This window comes from Vulpes vulpes, chromosome 16, assembly GCF_048418805.1.
Source record: "Vulpes vulpes isolate BD-2025 chromosome 16, VulVul3, whole genome shotgun sequence".
Lineage (NCBI taxonomy): Eukaryota > Metazoa > Chordata > Mammalia > Carnivora > Canidae > Vulpes > Vulpes vulpes.
The window spans coordinates 74,812,132-74,835,476 of NC_132795.1; the positions used below are offsets into that span (position 1 = coordinate 74,812,132).

General features: G+C 34.9%; 1 protein-coding gene across 1 annotated transcript in view; it reads right to left on the reverse strand.

Moving 5' to 3' along the window:
- Nucleotides 1-23,345, reverse strand: part of LRPPRC (leucine rich pentatricopeptide repeat containing) — a 106,937-nt gene that overhangs the window by 16,984 nt on the left and 66,608 nt on the right. Inside the window, exons 26-30 of the mRNA XM_025992562.2 lie at nucleotides 15,780-15,848; nucleotides 14,860-14,950; nucleotides 7,775-7,917; nucleotides 7,526-7,631; nucleotides 4,683-4,809 (exon numbers count right to left, since the gene is read on the reverse strand). Of these exons, the coding sequence (XP_025848347.2) occupies nucleotides 4,683-4,809; nucleotides 7,526-7,631; nucleotides 7,775-7,917; nucleotides 14,860-14,950; nucleotides 15,780-15,848 (536 nt within the window). The remainder of the gene's footprint in view (nucleotides 1-4,682; nucleotides 4,810-7,525; nucleotides 7,632-7,774; nucleotides 7,918-14,859; nucleotides 14,951-15,779; nucleotides 15,849-23,345) is intronic.

A 23,345-nucleotide genomic window follows, 5' to 3' on the forward strand; every position in this document is an offset into this window, starting at 1 on the left:
AGCACCCATTGCTCAGTTTGACTTTTTTCCTTTGTCCCATCTGTCAAAGCTCTTAAGTCAACAACTCGTGCATGAGACTATAAACTGCATAAAATAAAGGATTTACTTTCTCAATCTTTAGCATGATTAAATAAACAGAAGGCACTATTAAAATTAAGCTCACTTCTTAAGCCAACATTATTACATGTATTATACCATATTTACATGAAAATATTACCTAAATTCATTGAAACCATGCAGTAGCAAAATTTCCTTTTAACTGATATCAAGTGTGAACTATCAGCCTTTCAAAAACCTCAAAAACACAGAACATTTTTTTCAATAATCTCCTTCTATCTCAAGAAACTGCCTATTCAATAGAAATACAAAAGTGGGGACTAACAGGAAGCCAGAAACTCTCCCCACCTCTATTATATACTGAGCATCTATATTTTACATATATACAAACTGACCATTCCAAACCAAAATATATTCCAAACTAGCCAAATGAGAAAGAACTACAAAAAGTTACTGGCAAAGATCTCTGTGAACAAAGATCTCTCTCAAACAATAAAAGAAGTTTATACTTCTGACCCATACTTCGGATCTTCCCTTTTATAAGAAAAAAAATCTAGTCCAGAGCTGTCAAATCAAATTTCCCAGATTATGGGAACATTCCTTATCCATGATGTCCAATAAATAGGGTAGTCATTAGCCAGCCACATGTGGCAACAACTGTGATGGAGGAATGGAAATCACAGTTTCCTAAAAATACAGTTTAGTGTTATCAGAGATTTAAAATAGTAATCTCCCTTTCTGCTCTTTGAATAAGCAGTTCCCCTCCCCTTGAAAGAATTCATTGTATCTAAATTTTGAAACATGGGGAAATGTAACTCTAACTAAAAATGAAACAGAGTTGGCTAATTTTTTAAAGGCTGCTGTTACTGTTACTTTTGAGGTTCCATAACTTGTAGGAAATGTTAAATTACCTTATTGATAAAAATGAAGAACTCTCACTAGAGATCAAGTGAATGCAACACATCAGAGACAGCAAAGGTACAGCAAAAAAAAAAAAAAAAAAAAAAAAAAAAGACTGCATTCTTTAGTTCATAGAGAAAACTACTGCTCTTAAGACTGAGTAAGTGGAATCATGCAAGGTAAAATAACAGACTAAAATAACCCCCAAACAACAGATTGCTATCTATGAACTGACAATAACAGTACCAAAATACATGGGGGTGCTGCTACTTGCTACTGTGGCTCATCTGGTCACACCATAATACAATAAAGATGGCCATTAGAAAAAGTAACAATTCTTTTTTACTCAGGGCACTGGAAGAGATGACCTAGTTAGAAGCTTGAACTACCACTTCTGAATTTCCAGCCAAAAGTTACTTTCAAAATAACCCAAGACAAAATTTTTTTAGATTTATTTGAGAGAGACAGTTAGAGAACCCACTTGCATACACATGCTCCTGTGGGGGGGGGGGGGTGCGGGCGGGGTGGTACAAAGGGAGAGGGAAAGAGAGAATCTCAAGGAGACCCTGTGCTCTGAGCACAAAGCCTGACCTGGGATTTACCCTCGTGTCCCTGAGATCATGACCTGAGCTGAAATCAAGAGTCAGAAGCTCAACAACTGAGCCACCTGGGCACCCCCAAGATAACAATTTTTCATAGTCAGATATAACATTTTTTTGGTTCAAGGGAAAGGATTAGGTACCCTGATTAGGTACCTACAGGCACGGTAAGGCTTTGCATCTAGGATTCTCTTAGGCCCACCCAGCTAGATGTGGAAGGCAGCTGCAAAATACTTCTGAAAGGATAACATAGCTAAGATAGAAATGCCCTCAAGAGTACAGAAAGGCTTCATGAAGATCTAGAGAAGGAGGGAAGGAAAGATCAACCTACATTTTACACATTGTACATACAGGGGAAATAGAAGGGCTGTGCTTGCAAGCATCTTCTAGATCAGTAGCTTTCACACTTGTGTGTGATCAAGATCCAGTCACACACAGTAAGAAAGGTTTCACACTACTTACCAGTGCACATATAAATAAAACTCACAAAATGATCTTTACCACTTGAAGCGCTTCATTCACTATTTTCTCTTCTTTTTAAACAAAATGTTGGTTCTGTCCCATTAAAGAGACGGACTATGGCTCACTGTTTACAACGTCAGTTTGAAAAACCACCATCAGTGAGCCATTTTCTTTTTTTTTGAATATTTATTTATTTATTCATGACAGAGATTGAGAGAGAGAGGCGCAGAGACACAGGAAGAGGGAGAAGCAGGCTCCATGCTAGGAGCCCGACGTGGGACTCAATCCCGGGACTCCAGGACCGCGCCCCGGGCCAAAAGCAGGCACCAAACTGCTGAGCCACCCAGGGATCCCAGTGAGCCATTTTCGATGAAAGGAATGCATGCTGCATGAATGCTCTAGGATGAGGCAAGAAGAGGGTTAAGCCTCTATTTCTAAATCTTGTCCTCTGAAAAATTTCTATTTTGTGTGTTTTAAAATATACTTAACATGCACTACATTAGTACAATGCACTATTAATGGTATATGATCAAAATGTTTATGACATGTGATCACTGAATCACTTGGGTGGTTAGTAAAATGCAGATTCCTGGGCCCACACCAGATCAAATGAATCAGAACCTTTGGGATGGGCTGTGGGGGATCTTTTCATGCTAACAGAATGTGAGGTTCACCATTCTAAAACAAGCCCAATAAAAATGAAAACAAAAACAAATGATAATCTGTATTTTGGGGAAGTATTTCAGAGATTCCTGTTACCATCCTCAGGATTAAAAATTTTAAATACACTTTCCTTCTATGCTTCTGTCCCTTCACTTAATCACAGCCAGTTCTCAACATAAAATGCTCCTTTCTGTTCTCTGCCCCTGCTCCTCCCAAATCACTGTTGCTTCAGAATGCTGCTGATTACATGGGCAGTATTAGGATAGAGTTTAGGTAATAATTTTCTGAGAAAAGTAATTTTAGGAAAAACGCCCACCCCCTTCCAATGATTACAGATGATGGTATACTGTTCAATGTCAAATTTTCCAAGTGACTAATTGAGCATGTCTTGAGTATTCTAGAGATACGTAATTTAATTAGCAACTGAGTAGAAACACACAAATGAGATATAGAATACATTAAAGACTTGAACTTTTAAAAAGTGTTAGTGAGAGTGTCGTTGACATAGGATATACCAATGATGATTCAAGACTGTGTGTGTGTGTGTGTGTGTGTATATATATATACACATACATACATAGTGGGGATATGTGTATATATATGTGTGTATAGTGTGTATATATATATATATATATATATACACACACACACATATTGTGCTTGTATATAGATATATCTACACATCTATATACACGTGTATGTATGTATTTCCACAGACAAGTGCAGTCATATACACTTTTCAAAGTAACGAAACACAGTAAATATGACCCTATGGTACACAGCTTTAACATAACAATAGCATTAACACCAGATTTTCCAGCAAACTGCAAGAATGGCAAGCATCCATTTTCTATGCAACCATTCTAATATTTCAAAAGTAATGTGACTTCAAAATATTGAAGGCCAAAGTTGAGCCAAGAGAGATTATTTCAGAACTTGCAATACACTAGGAAAAGGCTGACCTCTGCCACTGAAAATAAGGCTACTGACTCATCATCAGGACAGGTCTCCATTCCAGAGCAGGTCAGTGATCTGCTCCCTTCTAGACCTTTTCTGGTTAATAACTCAACTTTTCATGATAACTCCTTGGGGATAAGACGACAGAGTCCGTTAACTAACACACCAAGTAAGAAAATTTTATTCTTATTCTGGTTAATTTTACTCTAATGAACTGGCAAGAGAGACAAAACCTCTAACACCACCACCCAACTTTTTTTTAAAAATCCAAAATCAAACAAAAAAACACAACAGAAGTATAAAAGAAAAGGCATTTAAAATTTGAGCACCTATATTTTCTCTTCTTCACTCTATGTCCTTTAACACCTAGAAGGGTTACATCTTTACATCTTTGGTGTAAATCTTATTATCATCCACTCACCACATAGAAGAAATGAAGCTCACAGATGGGAGGTAATTTCCCCAATAGAGATTTCAAGTAAGATTGAAACCCCTACCTAAATTCAAAGCCCTTCGGCATTTCGTTATATCAGGCTCCTTCTACCACAAAAGGCTCACGGATGTAACTGCTGAACAAGAAACAGTATGATAAAGGAAAAAAAATTATTTTTCTCTATAAGGGCTTCATAAATAAGTGGTGAGCTTATATTAGGAAAAGAAAATGTACTACACTTTGCAGGGCCAGTAATTTTATTTTCTATCTTTTGTAAAAAATAAAAACAAAACCCCCATGAAATTAGAAAATCATTTCATAGGATTTTTGTGTGTGGTTGAGGATATTCAAGCAGCTGCTACTACAACAAATCATTAGGAAAATCCTAGTGATAGCTGATACTTTTTTTAAGTGACAAGTTTAATAAATGGACTCTTATAATTCTTTTTTATTTTTTATGGATTTTAGTTATTCATGAGAGACAGAGAGAACGTGGCAGAGACATAGGCAGAGAAAGAAGCAGGCTCCCTGCAATGTGGGACTCGATGCCAGACCCTGGGATCATGCCCGGACATTCAACCGCTGAGCCGCCCAGGTGTCCCAATACTCACAATTCTTTCACTTGCACTGCTTCTACCAAACTATCCTTCTCCAATAGTAATTTTATAAGACTGCTGTAAGTTTCACTGTCCAACACAATGTTTTGCTTTTGTGCTTTCAGGAAAATAGTATGTGCATCTGTGAAGGAAAAAAAAGATGATGTTATTCTGAAATGTCAAAAGGGAGGGAAAATACCCTAGAGCGAAGCTCCAAAGCCACATATGCATTTGTTTTCATGTTCACCCACCATACCACTTCTACAGAGACACACACTGAACAAAAGAGCAGATGTGGTCACCCTTCTCATCTTTATAAAAACAAAGTCACAGTATGGGACGTGCTACTTAAGCCACATGGCTGGTACCTGAAAGGACTTCCTTTTAAAATTACTTTTTATACTAGCTCTCTGAAGTCAATAAATTATTTTCATGCCAATAAAAATGAGAAATAACTCTTCTGAATTGGTTTGTCAAAAGATGATACCGGTTTCAAAATAAATTGCAAAATACGTGTTAAGGTCCAAAATAAACCAGAAGTATAATTTAGATTGAGGGGAGCAAAAGATGCATTTTAAAGCAATCTTTAATCTATAAGTGGGTGGTTACAATGGTTAACATTTCAACACAATAGCATTAAAGTGAATATAGCCTATAATTCTAAAATTAGGAGATCAAATTATTTGGCTACGACAGGACTTATACAAAAACATACAATTTTCAAATATACAGGTATCTAACAAGTAAACTAAGCAACATTTGTTTGACTGATTAACAGTTTTATTTCACTTGTTCACAATAACTGTCAGTGAATGAAAAGATGTTACCAAAAGAGAAGTAACTACACTTTTCAGTCACTTACTTTTCTGAAATAAAATTGCTTGGCTATAAACATCCAACTGAAACTATAATCCACTCTCTGGTGTGTATAAACAAATCAAAAAAGAGATGGGGCACCAGTGAACTATCACGTATGACCTTCGATGGGTATAAAGCTCAATGTAAGGAAATATAGTACACACAGCTAGGAGTGAACATGGTATTAATGCTCAGAACATTCTGAACTACTTTAGAGGTTTCTGAACAAGTAGACATGATATTTCTATTTCAAAGTTAGGGCAGTTTGCAAGAGCCCTTCAATTAAACTGAAGTGACAATGTCAAAAACATTCTTTCATGCTAAATTCAGAGAAAACTAAAGAGAAAAGGTATGATAGCAATACTTGCATCTTAACCAAGGAAAACAGATAAAATCTATCATTCAGTAATTATTGTCTACTACCCAATAAGCATAGTTTGCTCAATAAATTGTAAGTATAATTAGAATACTTAATATTAACATAATAATCTAGAAAATATCACTAGTTGTTTTCTAAAATTGTAGTTTTTTAAAAAGATTTATTTATTTGAGGAAAGGAGAGCAGGAGCAATGTGCACGCACATGTGAATAAGGGGAGAGGCAGAGGGAGAGAGAAACTCAAGTAGACTCTGCACTCTGAGTATGGAGCCCCACATGGGGCTAAATCTCACAACCCCAAGATCACAACCTTGGCTGAAAACAAGAGTGGAATGTTTAACTAGCTGAGCCACCCTGGCACCTCTAAAATTGTAGTCTTTGTATGAATTGATATGACTCTGTTTATTATTCTCTATTAGTTGGAAAAAGAAAGAAAAAGGCCATCACTATAATAATGCCCCACACTCATTCACCACAAGTTTCTGGTGTGAAAGTCAGTAAGTATATCCTAAATTACCAGAAATTCGATAAAGCAAGCGATGCATTTCCAAAGTACTTATATTCTGCTAAGCATTTAAATCCTGAGATATACACAAAAGTAACTAAAAACTCTGAGGAACTAATAGGATAAATACACATTATATATTAAAACTAGAACAGGGGTACATTTATAATAAATACTGTATTATATTTATTTAGTTAACTGGTTAAGCATTTGTCTTAAATAAAAACAATTTTTACAAAGTCAATATACAAAGGCATTCTAGAGCCTTCAAAACAGTTAATTGTATTTTATATTCATTTCAGTCAAATCAGAATTTCACTAATACACTCAAATAGTAATGATGGTCATAATTAATTTTAGATTTAGGTTAAGTATATTGATGTTGAAAAACTCAAGGGTGTATACACTAAATATGCTGCAAAGGAAAATGACCCAAAGGATAAAGTTACTCTTCATGACTGAGAAAGCATAAGAGCTTATTTTTTTACCTCGTAGTAGAATTTTCGATAAAAGGTAGGCCTATTTTAGTTTTTATTATAAAAGATGTTAAATGCACAGAAAAATATAAAGAATGGTATAATGGACCCTTCTATATACCCATCACCTTCATCTTACAATTATCATTATCATTTTGCCAGATTTGCTTTATCTTTGTTCCTTATGGCTTAGCTATTTTAAAATAAATTATAGATATCTTGCATTTCTTTGAATCTCTCTGTACTTCATTATAGATCTCAAAATTTAACGACACTGTCCTATTACCACCACTTAATACCACTATCGTATAACAAAAATGAGATAGGGGCACCTGGGTGACTCAGTCAGAAGAGCATGAGATTCTTGATCTCAGGGTCATGTGTTCAAGCCCCACACTGGGTATAGAGATACTAAAAAAAGAAACAAACTTTTTTAAAAAGGGTGGGATAATTCCGTAATATTATCTACTACTCATTGATAATTAAGTTTTTCCAACTATCCCAAAATGTTCTTGTTATTTAAAGAACAAAAGAAAATAATTAATATGTATAAGTTCCATCTCCTTCCGAGAACACTACTAATTTGTTAGAAGGACTTAGATGCCATGTTGCTATTAGAAGACCCCACCATATGGATTTACCTTTGCTTTTCTTTTGTCTGCAGGCCTTCAATAGATCTTTCTGGATATTAATTTCTGCATGTGAGGGTGAAGGATTCACGGAGTGCTTTTCATCCTCATACCACAACTTAAAGACAAAAGTTATTCGGTTAAACAAAAAAAAAAACTGGTATACAGATTGATCTTTTTAGTATAAAACTGGGGCTAAACTATGCCCTGTAGTTCTACTGACAATGAAACCTGTTATGCTTACAGTTAAAAACAAATTACCTCAGGTACATCAAATGGAACCTCCTGATTACTGTTTCGAAGGATTTCTGCTAATAATCTTAATGTCTTTGTACGTGGAATAATATTTTCTTCTTGCATTTTATTCCACACACCATCAGCTCTTTGCCAGTCACCATTTATTTCTGTAAAATTTGAGTAAGCAGAAATTAATGAACATCCTAAGAAGAATTCATAAAAATGTTTAGTATTTTTTCCTATAACAGGTTGAAGTAAGCATTATTCGAAATATTGCTTCCAGGGAAAGAGCAGGATAACTGTGGGCCAAAGGTGATAAGACTTTTCTGTATACTTTTTGACTTTTCAACAATGGAAACTCCTTACCTATTAGAAAACAAAAATAAAAACAAAAATAAAAAAAAAGAAAACAAGAATCCACAGCCCCCTTTACTACACTTTGAAAATCATGTTAATAAAAAGTCTGTCTTTTTAAAGTAACTGAGAAGTTGCCCATTGCTGAAATCAAAATCAGAAACAGATAGCAATTCAACTATGCCCACCAGACTTTGGAAAGATGATGGATACATATATACAGTATAATACATAGCTGGAGGTCTAAAGTGATTGGAAGAGCAAAAATTTATGATTTTCTTAAAAAATATCAAATCAACAAAAACAAATCCATTTCATTTAGTAGAATAAGAATAATTCTGTCTTTTCTGCTGACTTGAAGAATGTCTAGGACACCGTGTGATAGATTTTTTTATATCCCAAAAATAATGCCAACAGACTAAGTAAGTATTATAGGGCAAGGGAAGTTTATTGGAAGGAAACAGGAAGATTCCTTCACTGAAAAATCAAGTTCCTTTTATGTGGTAACTTGATCTTTGCAAACAGCAAAAATTTAATAATTAAGACTTTATTTTTAAACATTCTGATAGGTTTTGAAAACAGAAAAGGGCAAGTCATTTAATAAACTTTTGCTTATGAAGAACTAGAGCAAAATATGAAAAATATCATGACAATAAGTTCAATACAACTATTAAGCACAAAGAAATACTGCTTTAAGTGTGTTTTTTAAAATGTCCAAATATGAAGAGTATTCTCATTGTGTATAGTCAGTTCTAGGAAGGGGGCTGTGTTAGAACACAAATGTTCCAGAAAACATACATAAATGTATTTCTCAAAAATACAAAAATACTAAAAGAGATGGGATTTTCCTAGATTCTCTCCACACTTGTCCAACTGAAAAGCTAATGGCTCCTGGAAGTAAAAAAAATTCAAAGAACAAAAATAAAACACATTCATGTTCTTTCAGAAATATGCAACAAAGAAAAAGAAAAAGATAATAGTAGGAAAATTTCCCCGGGTCATATACAGATTGCAGTGGTTTTGTATATACTTTGATAATAAAATCATTCACGTATAAACCCCTTAAATTTATAATCTGTTTTCAAAACAAGACTCTCATAAACTAATTATGCCTTCCTTTCATTAAAATGTTCTCATGTAATGTATAATTCAAGAGTAATTTCTCAAGTATGTGAGTATATAAAACTAATTGGATTAAATAAATGAAAAACAAAACCTAAGCTCCAGCATCTGTAATTCTGGAGAAGAGAAAGGTAGAACACTTCTGTCCCCTGCCAAAGAGTATACCTGGGGACTATGGAAGACACAGGGAAGGTTTCTAAGAACTGGTATCAGCTCTGCTATGATGCTTTTTAGAGAATCATTTTTAAGATAACATAACTATTCCAAACACTGAAGAGAAGGTGGGTGGAGGATGTACAACTCTTGTGTCTTCAATTGTAACAACTCTAGGAAAGTAATTTTCTTCTTCTAGAAAAGGCACAAGTATATGAAAGCTTCTACTTTAGGAGGACAAGATGTTACAAAGATGCACCTTTAATTAAAACGGACTAGCAAAAACAAAAATAAAATAAAATAAAATAAAATAAAATAAAATAAAATAAAATAAAATAAAATAAAATGGACTAGCAACTTATACAAGGAAATATTTCAAAATATATGAAAATTAAATTATATATATATATATATATATATATAGCATAAAACAACAACTCAGTCACTTATATTTACACACACATCGATACAAAACAGACATACATAAAACACCCACTTTTTTTTGTTTCAAGGGAAAAAACTTCTTGTAAATATACCTGGATCACAAAATACATAATAAAAATTTGAGATAATCCAACTATTCAGTGTGCTAACATCTGTACCTGTATGAAATCCTAACAAAGGCACAAGGAAGGTCATATCTTTCTGCCATAATATCCCTTTGGGGCTTAAAATTCCTTCTACCAAGATAAAAATTCTACTTGTTACCTGGATAATCAAACAGCCATAAATCTGAGCTGTGACCAAGGACTGGATGCTCTGCTTCTCAATCTCATCATCACATTTCTGGAACTCACGGTTCCCCTTCTTTAAAGAACAAGAGGGCTGACTACTAACTAATCTCTCAGAACTGTTAAGTTATACAACTAATGATTTTAGAGACTACTAGTGAGTTTACAAGAATACAAATAGTTGTGGGGCTGTAATTTATGGCTATATGACCAGTGAATAACAACAGTTGGCACTGCATACACAGTCTGTATGGTATTGAACTAAGAGACGAAAATTTCTAGTTCAGGGTTTTAATTATAAAGTCGCTAAGTTTTTTTTTTTTTTTAGATTTTTAAAAAAATTTATTTATTCAGAGAGAGAGAGTGTGTGTGTGTGTGAGAGAGAGAGAGAGAGAGAGAGAGACAGGCAGAAAGAGAAGCAGGCTCCATGCAGGGAGCCCAAAGCGGGACTTGATCCCGGGTCTCCAGGATCACACCCCGGGCTGCAGGCAGTGCTAAACCACTGCGCCACCGGGGCTGCCCTAAAGTGGCAAGTTTTTACAAATTACTGATTGAATAGGGCAATTTCTGAATTATGGTCTGATTATGGTCACTAAATAACCTTCCCTTTAAAACAAGGACTCCAGGTCTGGAATAGAGATTATGCTACACAAGCCTGGATAGTCCTGTTTTGCATGAAAACAAGCAAAGACTAGAGAAGTGCATCAAATGACATAGAAGCCTATGTAAAGGAGTCCCCACTGGTCAAAGATGGAACAATCTGAGCACCTACAAGAATAATGGTCACAAAAATAAAAGGATAATGGTTACAATAAACTGAAATACAAATATATTAAAATACATAATGAACTCACAAAGTAAAAAAAAAAAAAAAAAATCAATGGTCAACTTTAGAAGTTCCAAGGGCACCAGCACTTAAAGTTGGTAATTAAAGAAAGAAAAGGCATTGATCTCTCCCTGGGGATTTATTTCATGTTAAGTAAAAAAGGAAGCTATAAAACTTAATGTAGAGTATGAAACAAGTAGTGTATAAAACAATCAAAATAACGTATATATGTAAAATGGATAATGGTTAGAAATACAAGAAATAACTGGAAATATGGCCAACTGACAAGTTACTTCTGAATGGGTAGGCAATTTGACATTTCCACTTTTGATTCTATACTATTGCTTGAATCTTTAGTAATTTGGAATATACTCATATATTACTTGTATAATAATGAGGAACCCACCGTCTGAAAAGAAATGTCAATGGCCATAAGTACTTGAAAAAAAAATAGCACATAAGTAACTTCTCAGGTAGAATAAATGCCAAAGTCATAAATGTTGGATCTTTAAAAACAGATGTGAAAAAATTTTAAGGCAAAATTTCAAACCTAAAGTTGTTTTTATTTTCCAATAATGTGTACAAATAATAAACTGTTTAATATATATAAAAAGAAACTGAAGTGTTTAGAATACAATAAAATGTTCAGTAAGAAGGTAAAAATATTGTAATCTCTCTTTCTATATATATATTTTTAAGGTTTTATTTATTTATTCATGAGAGACACACAGAGAGAGGCAGAGAGAGAAGCAGGCTCCACGCCAGAAGCCCGATGCGGGACCTGATCCCTGGACCCCAGTATTACGCCCTGGGCAGAAGGCAGGTGCTAAACCGCTGAGCCACCCAGGGATGCCCCCAGTATAATATATTCTTTATGCAGGAGAAGTGGTTGCTTCATTCATGTAATGTTATAGGTCTTAGGAACTAATTTCGCAAGACTATCACAATGAAAGGTCAAAGTATATTAGAAAAGATAGAAAAACAGTTTGAATTGTGACAGATTCTATGTCTTACTAGACTATGGTTATATGAATGTTGACTATCATAAAGCACTGGCACTGAGCAATGTGTATCTTTGTTTTGTGCTTGTTTCTGTAGTATGTTGTGATTCTGTAGTATGTTGTGATTCACCCATTAAGTATGGGTGTTGACGTACCATTTTAAAACAAAGGAAAAAATGCTCTTCAACAAATACCCCAAATAATTAGGCCAACTTCTTTCAAGAACTAAAATAATATCCTGAGAAAGAATGAGCTCATAACAAGTTCCAGTAGGCCACACAAATTATTTTCTCAGAAATCCACAATCCAAAATATGGATTTTTCAAGTACAATAGGACCACATTTCATTTATCATTCTACATATGTTCCTTTTCAAATGAATTGAGTCCATGGTGCTTTACAAACTATTTAACATGTTTCAGCAGTGATACAAGGGCAAAATGGAAGAGAAGGCCAAAAAGGAGAGCTTGTTTGTTCCTCAGAAAGGAGAGGATTAAGGTTACCACAACCACATTGTCTATTTACAGTGCTACAAAGGTAGGAGTATATAAACTGGTTTAGAAAGTATACTTCGTGAAAATGATTCTTCTGACTTCCAGCCTTAGAAGAGGTCACCCTCACTTTACAGGGCGATTCAGACCACTGGCTAAAATACAGAGCAACAAACTGGAGGAAGGTGTCCAAGAGCAAAGAGAAGGGATTAAGGAGAAAGAAATGGTAATAAGCCTCAGAGACTGCTTACTCCTAAAGGAAATTTTAAGATGAACTTAGTTCTTTTTCTTTTCTTTCTTTTTAAAAAAAAAACCACAGCAAAAGGTCATCTGCATAGGAAAAAGACGTTTAGGGCAGCCTGGGTGGCTCAGCGGTTTAGCGCCGCCTTCAGGTTTAGTGCCGCCTTCAGCCCAGGGCATGATCCTGGAGACCTGAAATCGAGTCCCACATCGGGCTCCCTGCATGGAGCCTGCTTCTCCCTCTGCCTGTGTCTCTGCCTCTCTCTCTGTGTCTCTCATGAATAAATAAATAAAAATCTTAAAAAAAAAAAAAAAAAGACATTTGTGAGGCTGGCCACCTCCACCTTCCCTGGACTACCACTGAATGTCGTCGATTCTTCTGGGTATTCTTTCATTCCATATTGTTAGTCTTGGTTAAAGGCCAAACTGCACAGAGCACTACCTTTTTATCTGCGGTGTCCTCCTCATTATCCAGCATAATTAGGAATAATGGTTTTCTGTAGGGACTATTTTAACTGCTGAGACTCACTTGGATACATAAATTCAAGGTTTTTTTTTTTTTTAAAAATTGGTATAAAATTAGAATTTAAGCATGAAATAGTTCCTCAAAAGGGAGAAAGGCACGGGGAAAGGAAAGAATTACCTTTATATAATTACAAGTTATAACCCGCCAATTAAAGACTAAATACCTAAAATGTAACTTTTCTAGTTGTATATATTCAATAACAATCTCAGTATTATATGCCAGAATTTGACCTTTCAACCCAAAAAATATTGAATTTTAAGAGGTTTTTTTTTTTAAGGTTTTATTTATTCATGAGAGACACAGAGAAAAAGGCAGAGACATAGGTAGAGGGAGAAGCAGGCTCCCTGCAGGGAGCCCGATACAGGACTCGATCCTAGGACCCTGGGATCATGACCTGAGCCAAAGACAGATGCTCAACCACTGAGGCACCCAGGTGCCCTGAATTTTAAGAGTTTTCAGAATTACATAGCGAAGTATATAGTTCAATGCAAAAAGCAACTAAAATAGAAATTTTACAGCAAGTGTTACTTATACCATCAAAATGGAAGATAAAGCTTCTAATGATATTAAATACAAATTCAAAAAGACAAATGAGTTAAGTTATTCACTGCTCTCTATGTGTGGTGAAGGAAAATTTCCCAAAGAAAAAGAAAATAATCTAGATCAAATATCTACAAAGCAAGGAAAGAAAGAAAGGTCATTGACTCTTCAAAGTGTCGTTCCTCTCCACCCAAATACCCTAAAAGAGATTGAAAAGTGCCCAAATGTATAAACTGGAATTGACATACCAGAGTATTGTTTGGTATTAGAGATCAAGAGTTTCAGAACACAAATATAAATCCAGCCGAAGGAAACAACTAAGGGTGTGAACAAAGATTAAGGTACAAAGATGGCTAATGCAGCACTGTTTTATAATGTGGGAAATAGAATTCTAGTCACATAAGATTGGCTGGGTAAATTCTAGTATAGCCATTCAATGTAGTCTTTTATAGGTAATCTAAGAAAATATTTATAATATAAAATCAATCAAAACTATATAACAATATAAACTTAAAAAAAATTTTTTTTTAAGATTTTATTTATTCATAGAGACAAGAGAGAGAGGGGGAGAGACACAGGCAGAGGGAAAAGCAGGCTCCATACAGGAAGCCTGAAATGGGACTCGATCCAGGGTCTCCAGGATCACACCTAAGGCTGCAGGCGGCGCTAAACCGCTGCGCCACCGGGGCTGCCCTAAAAATATTTTAGTAATGAGTCTGTGTATCAACATGCATTTTTCTGGCAAAATATCTTATACACATAAACATGTTAGTGATCACGTGATTTATAGGAGTGACTGGTAAATCTATTAGAGAACTTAAATAAAAAGAAAGAAAAAAATTAGTCTCTCCTCAAAAAGTCCTATTAAATTCTGTGGCCCTGATGAAGTTTTTTCTCACGTTTTCATTACTGCAATAAGACTGTCAGAAATTATGGAAACTGTATGGTGTCGAGTGATACAATATAATATTCTGTGATAAAATTCAATCTGGCCTCTACGTAAGTGTCTGTTGAAGACCACACATGTGACAATCACTATACCTTTCTGATACTCTTTTATTGCACCTGCTCTCAATAGAATAAATATCTCAAGATGAAAACATGAAGAATAGTCAGATTACTTACTATACAGTTTTAGCAGACTGTAGTACAGCTGGTCTCTATCACACTCAAACAGCTTCTGTGTCAGCTCCACTAATTTTTCTAGAACTTCCACCTTAAAAATAAGATTAATAGATGGATCTAGACTGTGTAAAGGACATATTTTATAGCTGACAAATCTTGGTTTAATAATTCTTCAAATAAGCTTTACCCAAAGGGCAGATTAACTTCATTTTCAACAGTTAAAGAGCTGAGCACAATAATGTGAATGTATCTTAACGTCACTGAAATGATCATTTAAAAAATGGTTAAAATGATAAATTTTATGTTATATATGTAGTTTGTCACAATTAAAAACAATATTTTGAAGTTAAAAAGCTTAAGGACTTTGTAATCAAGAACAAAACATGAATAATCATCTGGTTGCGGGAAGCTCTATGAAGATGCATTTTGAAGAATTCAGAGATATCTGGAGTAGAGGATTCAGTGAGTAGTACATCCTCTATTTATTAATAAGACTACTCCTCCACACGCAGGTGTTATATTCCTCTTTCCCTGTGGTTTTCACTTGGCAGGATAGGAGTATCTACACACTGGTGGAGACGGGAAGTAGAAATTCCATTGGGCTACCTTCAAGTGACTCCCCTAGTCACTAAAAACTGAAGCAGACTTAAACTGCAAAGGAAACCAGATTAGCTTGCTCAAGCCAACAACTAGGATAAAGCAAGCTAAAATCTTTGGGGGCCAAATTAAAATTTTTAGGGATTCTACTGCAACTCAGAATCAAGAATTAAGCTACTGCTTATTTGGAAAAAACCACCAAAATTATGCTACTTCCATTAATAATGTTTTATATCTCTAAATCCCCAAATGCTCATATGACATATAGGATACTTGCTCTCCACTCAGTTTCACGTGCTTGAAACCAGAAATTAAACACAAACCTGATTAGTTGAAATACATTTATCACAAAACCACTGGAGTCTTGTAGATCGAGCTCTAATGCCTGGAGTCTGTAAAATAAAATAATCATATAGCACATGAGGTAAAGGTTTAGCTTAAATGTTAATTTTCCCTAAAGACAAATAGTTTTCCTTCTAATGAATCTACTGCGTCCTTCCAAAATACTATATAAAAGAAACCTGTAACTTAATATCACAGTTATCAAAGACTTTTAGGATTAAAACAGAGCATAAATAGTAACCTACATTAGTAACCAATATCTAGAAGATTTGAGTTACGTCAAAATGTTGTTTTGCAGGTCAATTTCCATTCCATAAATCTTTAAATATTAAAATGGTTAAACTTTCTTTAGTTCAAAAGGAAATCTTGACTCCATGAACTAAATCCACTCCAAAAGATGTCAAATTAAACACACACACACACACACTTTAGAGATCCCTAAAGGTTCAGGAAGCAAAAAATATTAATGTTACACAAATTTATTAATCATCATCACAATAAACCAATGGCTTTTACTTTAAAAGAAACATACTTTGTAAAATTTAGTGATAAAAAGTATTCTGAATACCACAAATGCTTGCCTACTGTCTAAATGTTTAAAGAGCTAGGTACTCCAAATAAGCTAAGCACTTTAAATTAGTTCATAGTCTTAATTTATTTCAATTACTGAGATATATGTTATATTCTCAATCAGAAATTCTAGGGTTTTAGTCAATAACTCTGGCTTCAAAGCACTTATTTTATAATACTGGATCCTGGAATAAAAGGCAAACTAATTCACACATAATTCCAAGGATTTGTCACTCTAACTATAGTATTTTCATCATGTGTAAGAGGGCTTCCCCATTAAATACTACATTTCAATCACAGCATTATGATAAGAAAACTACATGCTCATTAGCCCTGGCTGCTCCAGTCTAGAGGAGGTACCTCCACTGATTTCTCCACTCAGCTTCGTTGACTAAACCAGGGATCCCTCAAAGCTGATCGCTTACTTATAAGTCTTCATTTTTTTATTCCTTAAAACATTATTGTACAATGTTCAATTAAGAACTGAAGCAGACACTAACATCTTAGGTTTGGTACAATAACAGACAAACTGGTACGCTAGAAGTTATAAAAGTGTTCTCATTCTAACTGTGCAAGTAAGAATGTACATTTTGGGATACAAGAAATAAATGCTGAATAGACCAAATGCTTAATATATTCTCACATATCATTAATACATAACATTTGCTCTACAATTTCTACTCAAAGATTTTTCTCACATTCCCTCTTTGATTTCACATGCATTATACGGAAAATGAAACCAATAATAATGAAACCAAATGAAAGCAAACATGTACAAGAAGCCCTTGCAAAAATGCTGGACAGTCCTCTTTAGAAGAAGGCAAAATGCAAGGACCACATTCACTTGTAACTTCAATGTTACTGCTGATCCAAATAGCACAACTTTTATGGTAAACTCTTCCTTTTTGTGGCTGATTAATCCGCCTGTCATTGGCAGGACAACTGACTTATTCCACAGATATTCCTACGTTTCATTTTGAAATTGAGAACTGTTTTTACGTTATAAATCTCAATCATCAAAAGAACATCTAGGTCAGATTAACTAAATCTCCTAGGCTTCTGTAATAGTCTACATTTCTGGCTTATCTCTTAACATCTTATTGAATTTTAAACACTACAAGTTGAAAGCAAAAATAGAAAATGTAATAAAAATACAGAGAAGAATAGAATTCTATTGGGATGTTAAATATAACTTTTCAAAGAACCGGTTAATGCTTAATTAAAACAATGAACTCACCTAGTTTTTTTGTTTTTGTTTTTTTTTTTAGTTTTAGTTTTAGTTTTTGCTACATACAATCTAATTAATGGACAGTGAGAATAAAATAAAAATAACTCTTGTAATAAAAAACCTGGCATGAAAAAAAAAAAAAAAAACCTGGCATGTTTGTTTGTTTCCACCGAGGTTACTGTGCTTCAAAACATTCTTTGTCAAGTTACAATTTAGTACTAGGTTCACTTGTGTATGAATAATAGTAATGCAAAATAAAAGATAATTCTCATTTAATTTTGTTACATAGTCTGATATAAAATTTGCTGTTACCGTAACAGGCTTCTATATATACTAGTAAAAGGACCTAGCAAGTAATTATTATCTTTAAAGTGGAAAGCAATGAAGATTCTTCTACTTCAAACTCTATGTCAAGGAAAACCATCTTAAATTTGACTCAAATAGAAGTTTTTACCTGTTTTGATTTTTCCTGCCATTAGTGCTAGAACTGTGAAATGGAAAATAAATGAACTACCTCATATCCTCTACTCAATGTAGCAGGAAGAAAATCAAGTGCGTAAGAGGGAATGGACAAGCAAAAACAAGAACCTGAATACTGGGATGCCTGGGTGGCTCAGTGGTTGAGTATCTGCCTTTGGCTCAGGGCATGATCCTCGAGTCCCAGGATCAAGTCCCACACTGGGCTCCCTGCATGGAGCCTGCTTCTCCCTCTGCCTATGTCTCTGCCTCTCTCTCTCTCTCTCTCGAATAATAAAATCTTTAAAAAAATAAATAAAAATAAAAAGACAGATCACAGAGGTAGGAATGGTGTAAGGAGAACCAAGAGAAAATGTGAAATCAGAACCCAATCTCAAATTCCATGACTACCACTAACTAAAGAAGCTCCAAACTGACACTCTGAACTTAAAGTTTCTTTGCCCTGACTACTTTTCAGAGTTCTTTTGTGTGCCTTACATGAAGATGTATATGAAAATCATTTGGAATTATAAAAGTGTTGCTAATATTAGTAATAGTGTTTAGCTTTAAATCTAAGTTTGAACCTCAAAGGAAAAGGCTCAAATGAGAAATCCTAAGCAAGTTTAAAGCAGACTCTTACTCAAGATCTTTGTGTTTGTAACTGGAAAACTTAGCAGGGCCTGGAACATGGCAGGAGGTAAGTATGGAATTACTGAACTGTTCGAAGGGCTAAGAATAAATATAAATAATATAGTTCTTTATGGAAAACTTTAATGTAGTTATTTAACATTTCATATAATAATTTAACTCCTTTCATACTTGTATGTATCATCCCTCCCTAGACTTAATGTCCAGTCTTAAAACACAAACTGAACTATCCTGTAGGATAGTTATTAAATAATTAGGAATGTTATTAAATGACCTTGCAACACTTCCTTCCTGGAAGGTGACTAAAGTATTTTAAAAAATACTTGACTGAAAAAATAAAGTCCTTTCTTTCTTTTTTAAAGATTTTATTTATGTATTCATGAGAGACACAGAGAGACAGGCAGAGGGAGAAGCGGGCTCCCTGCGGGAACCTGATGCAGGACTCAATCCCAGGACCCCGAGATTATGCCCTGAGCTGAAAGCAGACACTCAAACACTGAGCCATCCAGGCGCCCCTAAAGTCCTTTCTTAAACGAGAAAACACCATCTTCTTATATATGCCAACAAACTGGACAACAGAGAAGGAACGGATAAATCCCTAGAAACATATAACTTTCCAAAAAAGAAAATGCCATCTCATTTTATTGTAATTTCTAGCCAAAGGAGCACGGGACTAGAACACAGGATGTCTGAGCTTTAGACCAAATCTCTGCTATGGTGAACCACAGAAGAGGTTATCATCTATAAAGACAAAATTTCTGTTTTTACATATCAGGGAGGGGCCTTAACAATAATAACATTTCTTCTAAGAAAAGATCTTAATAATCTGAAAATCAAATATACCTATAGGTCAAGATGGGAATTATGATGATTCAGTTCATTTGTCTTATGGAATGATGTGGTCATTGAAAAATAATGCTCATTAGAGTTCTTTTTTTTGGGGGATCCCGGGTAGCGCAGCGGTTTAGCGCCTGCCTTTGGCCCAGGGCATGGTCCTGGAGACCCGGGATCGAATCCCATGTCGGGCTCCGGTGCGTGGACCCTGCTTCTCCCTCTGCCTGTGTCTCTGCCTCTCTCTCTCTCTCTCTCTGTGTGTCTCTCATGAATAAACAAATAAAATTAAAATTAAAATTAAAACTAAAATTAAATGGCCAAACTCCTGGAATGGTGATTGCCAGGGGCTCAGGCGAAATGGGGAGATACCAAAGGGTACAAACTTCCTTTATAAAATTAATAGCTTCTGGGGCAGCCCCGGTGGTCCAGCTGTTTAGTGCCGCCTTCAGCCCGGGGTCTTCTGCGGCTTCTCCAGCTTCTCCCTCTGCCTATGTCTCTGCCTCTCTCTCTCTCTGTCTCTCATGAATGAATAAATAAAAAACTTTTTTAAAAGTTATTAATAAAAAATATTATATACTTGTAAGTTGTTAAGAGAATACACCAATATATCTATATAGATTTATTTATTTTAAAGATTTTATTTATTTATTTATTTATTTGTGACAGACATAGAAAGAGAGGCAGAGACATAGGCAGAGAGAGAAGTAGGCTTCCTGTCTGATGTAGGACTCAATCTCCAGACTCTGGGATCACACCCTGAGCTGAAGGCAGACGCTCAATCATCAAGCCACCCAAGTGCCCCTACAGAGATTTATTTATATATATACACACACACACACATTTTTTAAGTAGGCTCCATGTCCAGTTTGGAGCCCAACACAGGGCTTAAACTCCCCAGCCTGAGATCAAGACCTGAGCTGAGATTAAAAGTTGGACACTTAACTGACTGAGCCACCCAGCTGCCCTGCTAAGAGAGGAAAAAAATGTTCTCACCACAAAAAATAAATGGTGAGGTGAGAGAGGTATTATTAACTAATGTTACTGCAGTAATTATTTTGTAAAATAGAAGTAATCAAATTAATATGTTGTACACCTTAAACTGACACAATGTTACATGTCAATTGTACCTCAATAAAGCTGGAGGAAAAGAACTATTTAAAGATTTCCCCTTTCTACTTCTTTGCTTTACCTCTAATACCTATAATAGCCTTTCCAATCTCATAAAACTCTTGAATGTTAAAGAATATCATATGCATCCATCCCTACCTCATGCTCCATATCCTCCAGAAAGTCTTAATTTCTTTCACTGAAAGTAAGTTTCACTCTTGAACTCTCAGAAGTATTCATACCTTTCTTAGAGTAGTTAACACTTCTTGATCTCATATAGTAATTATTCTCAAATATTAATCTCATATTCAAGTAATTTCACATTAGTTCTTAGTCTGACTCACTTTTAGTAAAAATCAATAGTCTGATTCACTTTTACTCTTTCTTTTGGAAGAATACACTTTTTCTGAGTATAAGAATTTATATGCTCATTATAAAAAACTCAGGAACTACAGAAAATTATAAGAATAGCATCTATAAGCCCTTCTGTTACAATAATCCAGGTATAGAAATAAAATATAAGACTACGTTAAATATATTATATATAATACACGATATATGTAAACCAGCTAGGGCAGCCCTGGTGGCGCAGCGGTTTAGCGCCGCCTGCAGCCCAGGGCGTGATCCTAGAGACCTGGGATCGAATCCCACGTTGGGCTCCCTGCATGGAGTCTGCTTCTCCCTCTGCCTGTGTCTCTGCCTCTCTCTCTCTCTCTGAATAAATAAATAAATCTTTAAAAAAAAAATTAAAAAATAAAAATAAAAATAAAAAACAACACAAATCCTATTACACACTGAATCTCTTCTTTCTTCATTTAACATTTTTATGACTGGCTTATCTTATCTCCCACAGTGCTTGAAATACAAAGAAGCTTCACTGTATATTTTGCTTTGGAAACTCAACCCTAGCAAATCTACCCATACCCATTCCTGACACTAATGCATTTTGGGGAATGATAAAAAAAAAATGTTGCTCATGTGTTTCACATGTGGATACAGTCATAGTTTATTAATTTTTTATTACCGTTCATATTTTCAATAATCCTTAGAAAACTACAAGAGAGAATTCCAGGTCTTAAATTTTAATAGTGAAAAAAGCAAGTTTCCACTTCAGTTCCAACTAACTGTTAAAAAGAATAAACTAGAAATGTGCTTCAGTATATTCCCATGTATCACACACCTGCTGTCTTACCCTAGAATACTGCAGGAGTTCTGTAAAGCCATCCTTTATCCTTTAAGCAATTTCGTACACATCCACTACGAAAATTCTGTCATCAGTAGACAGCATCCCTAAAAGCTTACATTCAATGATGTTGCATTTGGCAAAGCTTTAAAGTAATTAAGAGGCAGTTTTCTCTTGCCTATTTATGTGGTAACATGTACCTTTATACTAAGCATCATACTGTGAATTATGTGGGGTAAAGAAGATAACACAATCCCCACTTTTAAGGGGCAAAGAGAATTAATATTATTGATTATGACCATAATCCAGAAACATGCAAGCTGCTTTACATACATTATGTGATTGAATCTTAAAGAAAGATACTATATTCCCTTTTATAGAGGAGGAAGCTTAAAAAGGTTTAGTAACTGTCCATTACCATACTAGCAAGTAGATGGCAAAGATAACTCATTCTTATGCCTTTGGCTCTTCATATTATGCCTTTATTTTTACATAAAGAGACACACATGATTTCCTACCATAGTGCCTCTTGTCACTATTATCTGAATACCTGAGCTTCATTTCCCCTGTGATCAGTGCCCTGCTAATACTGATACCAGGCATACAGAGCAGCTGAACTCAAAATGCACACAGCTTCTCACATTTTCAGATACACTAGGCACTTTTAATGAAAAAATTTATATTATTTTCTAGAAAATACAATGAGGTACTTGAGCTATAGAAGCACCTCTCCAAGATAGCATGACCCACTCCCCTGACAGAAGGATAGATTAAGTTGTAAGACAAACAGAGAAGAACATTCTAAATATTCTAAATCAATTTCACAGTCTTCCCTTTTCATACCTTTCTTCTGGACAAACATCAAGAGAAACTGATAACTTTCGGGGTTGTATACCTACATTTTCAACTTCATCATAAGCAGTCATTAATATACAAACAAGGAGGCCAAATACCACCTTTGTGTCCCACCCATCACGGGGATTTTTGGAAAAAGACATGGAGCAATGGCAAACTGATCTGGGAGAAAAACAATTACTGATATATATTTTATTTATTTCACATCAAATAATTTCCCCTAAGGTAATGGGGTCTCTTCGCTGTGGAATGCTTTGTTTAGAGGAAATGGAATTGTTTAATAGTGAAGTTAATCATAATTTGGACAGACTTTATAGTTGCCCTTTGACTTATCAATTTCAGTAAGTAAAATTTCAATCAAGCCTAGATAAAATACACTAATCCTAAACAGGCCAGGTTTGTCACCTACCATTTCCCATAAGCTGCTTACCATAGTTAAAAAAAAAAAAAAAACACAGAAGAGGAAATTTTAAATTAAATGCCAAACAGTTGCAGACAGCACTTGTTTGGCTGATTAACTTGTAGACAAGCATTACAAATAAATCTGAGCATGGTCTGCAGCAAATTAAATTCCACTGCTTTTAAGAACAAAGAATTCCTTGGCAAAGAGGATTAGCAACTTTACACCCAGGAATGCCAGTTTAATTTAATTGTTCCACAATCCAA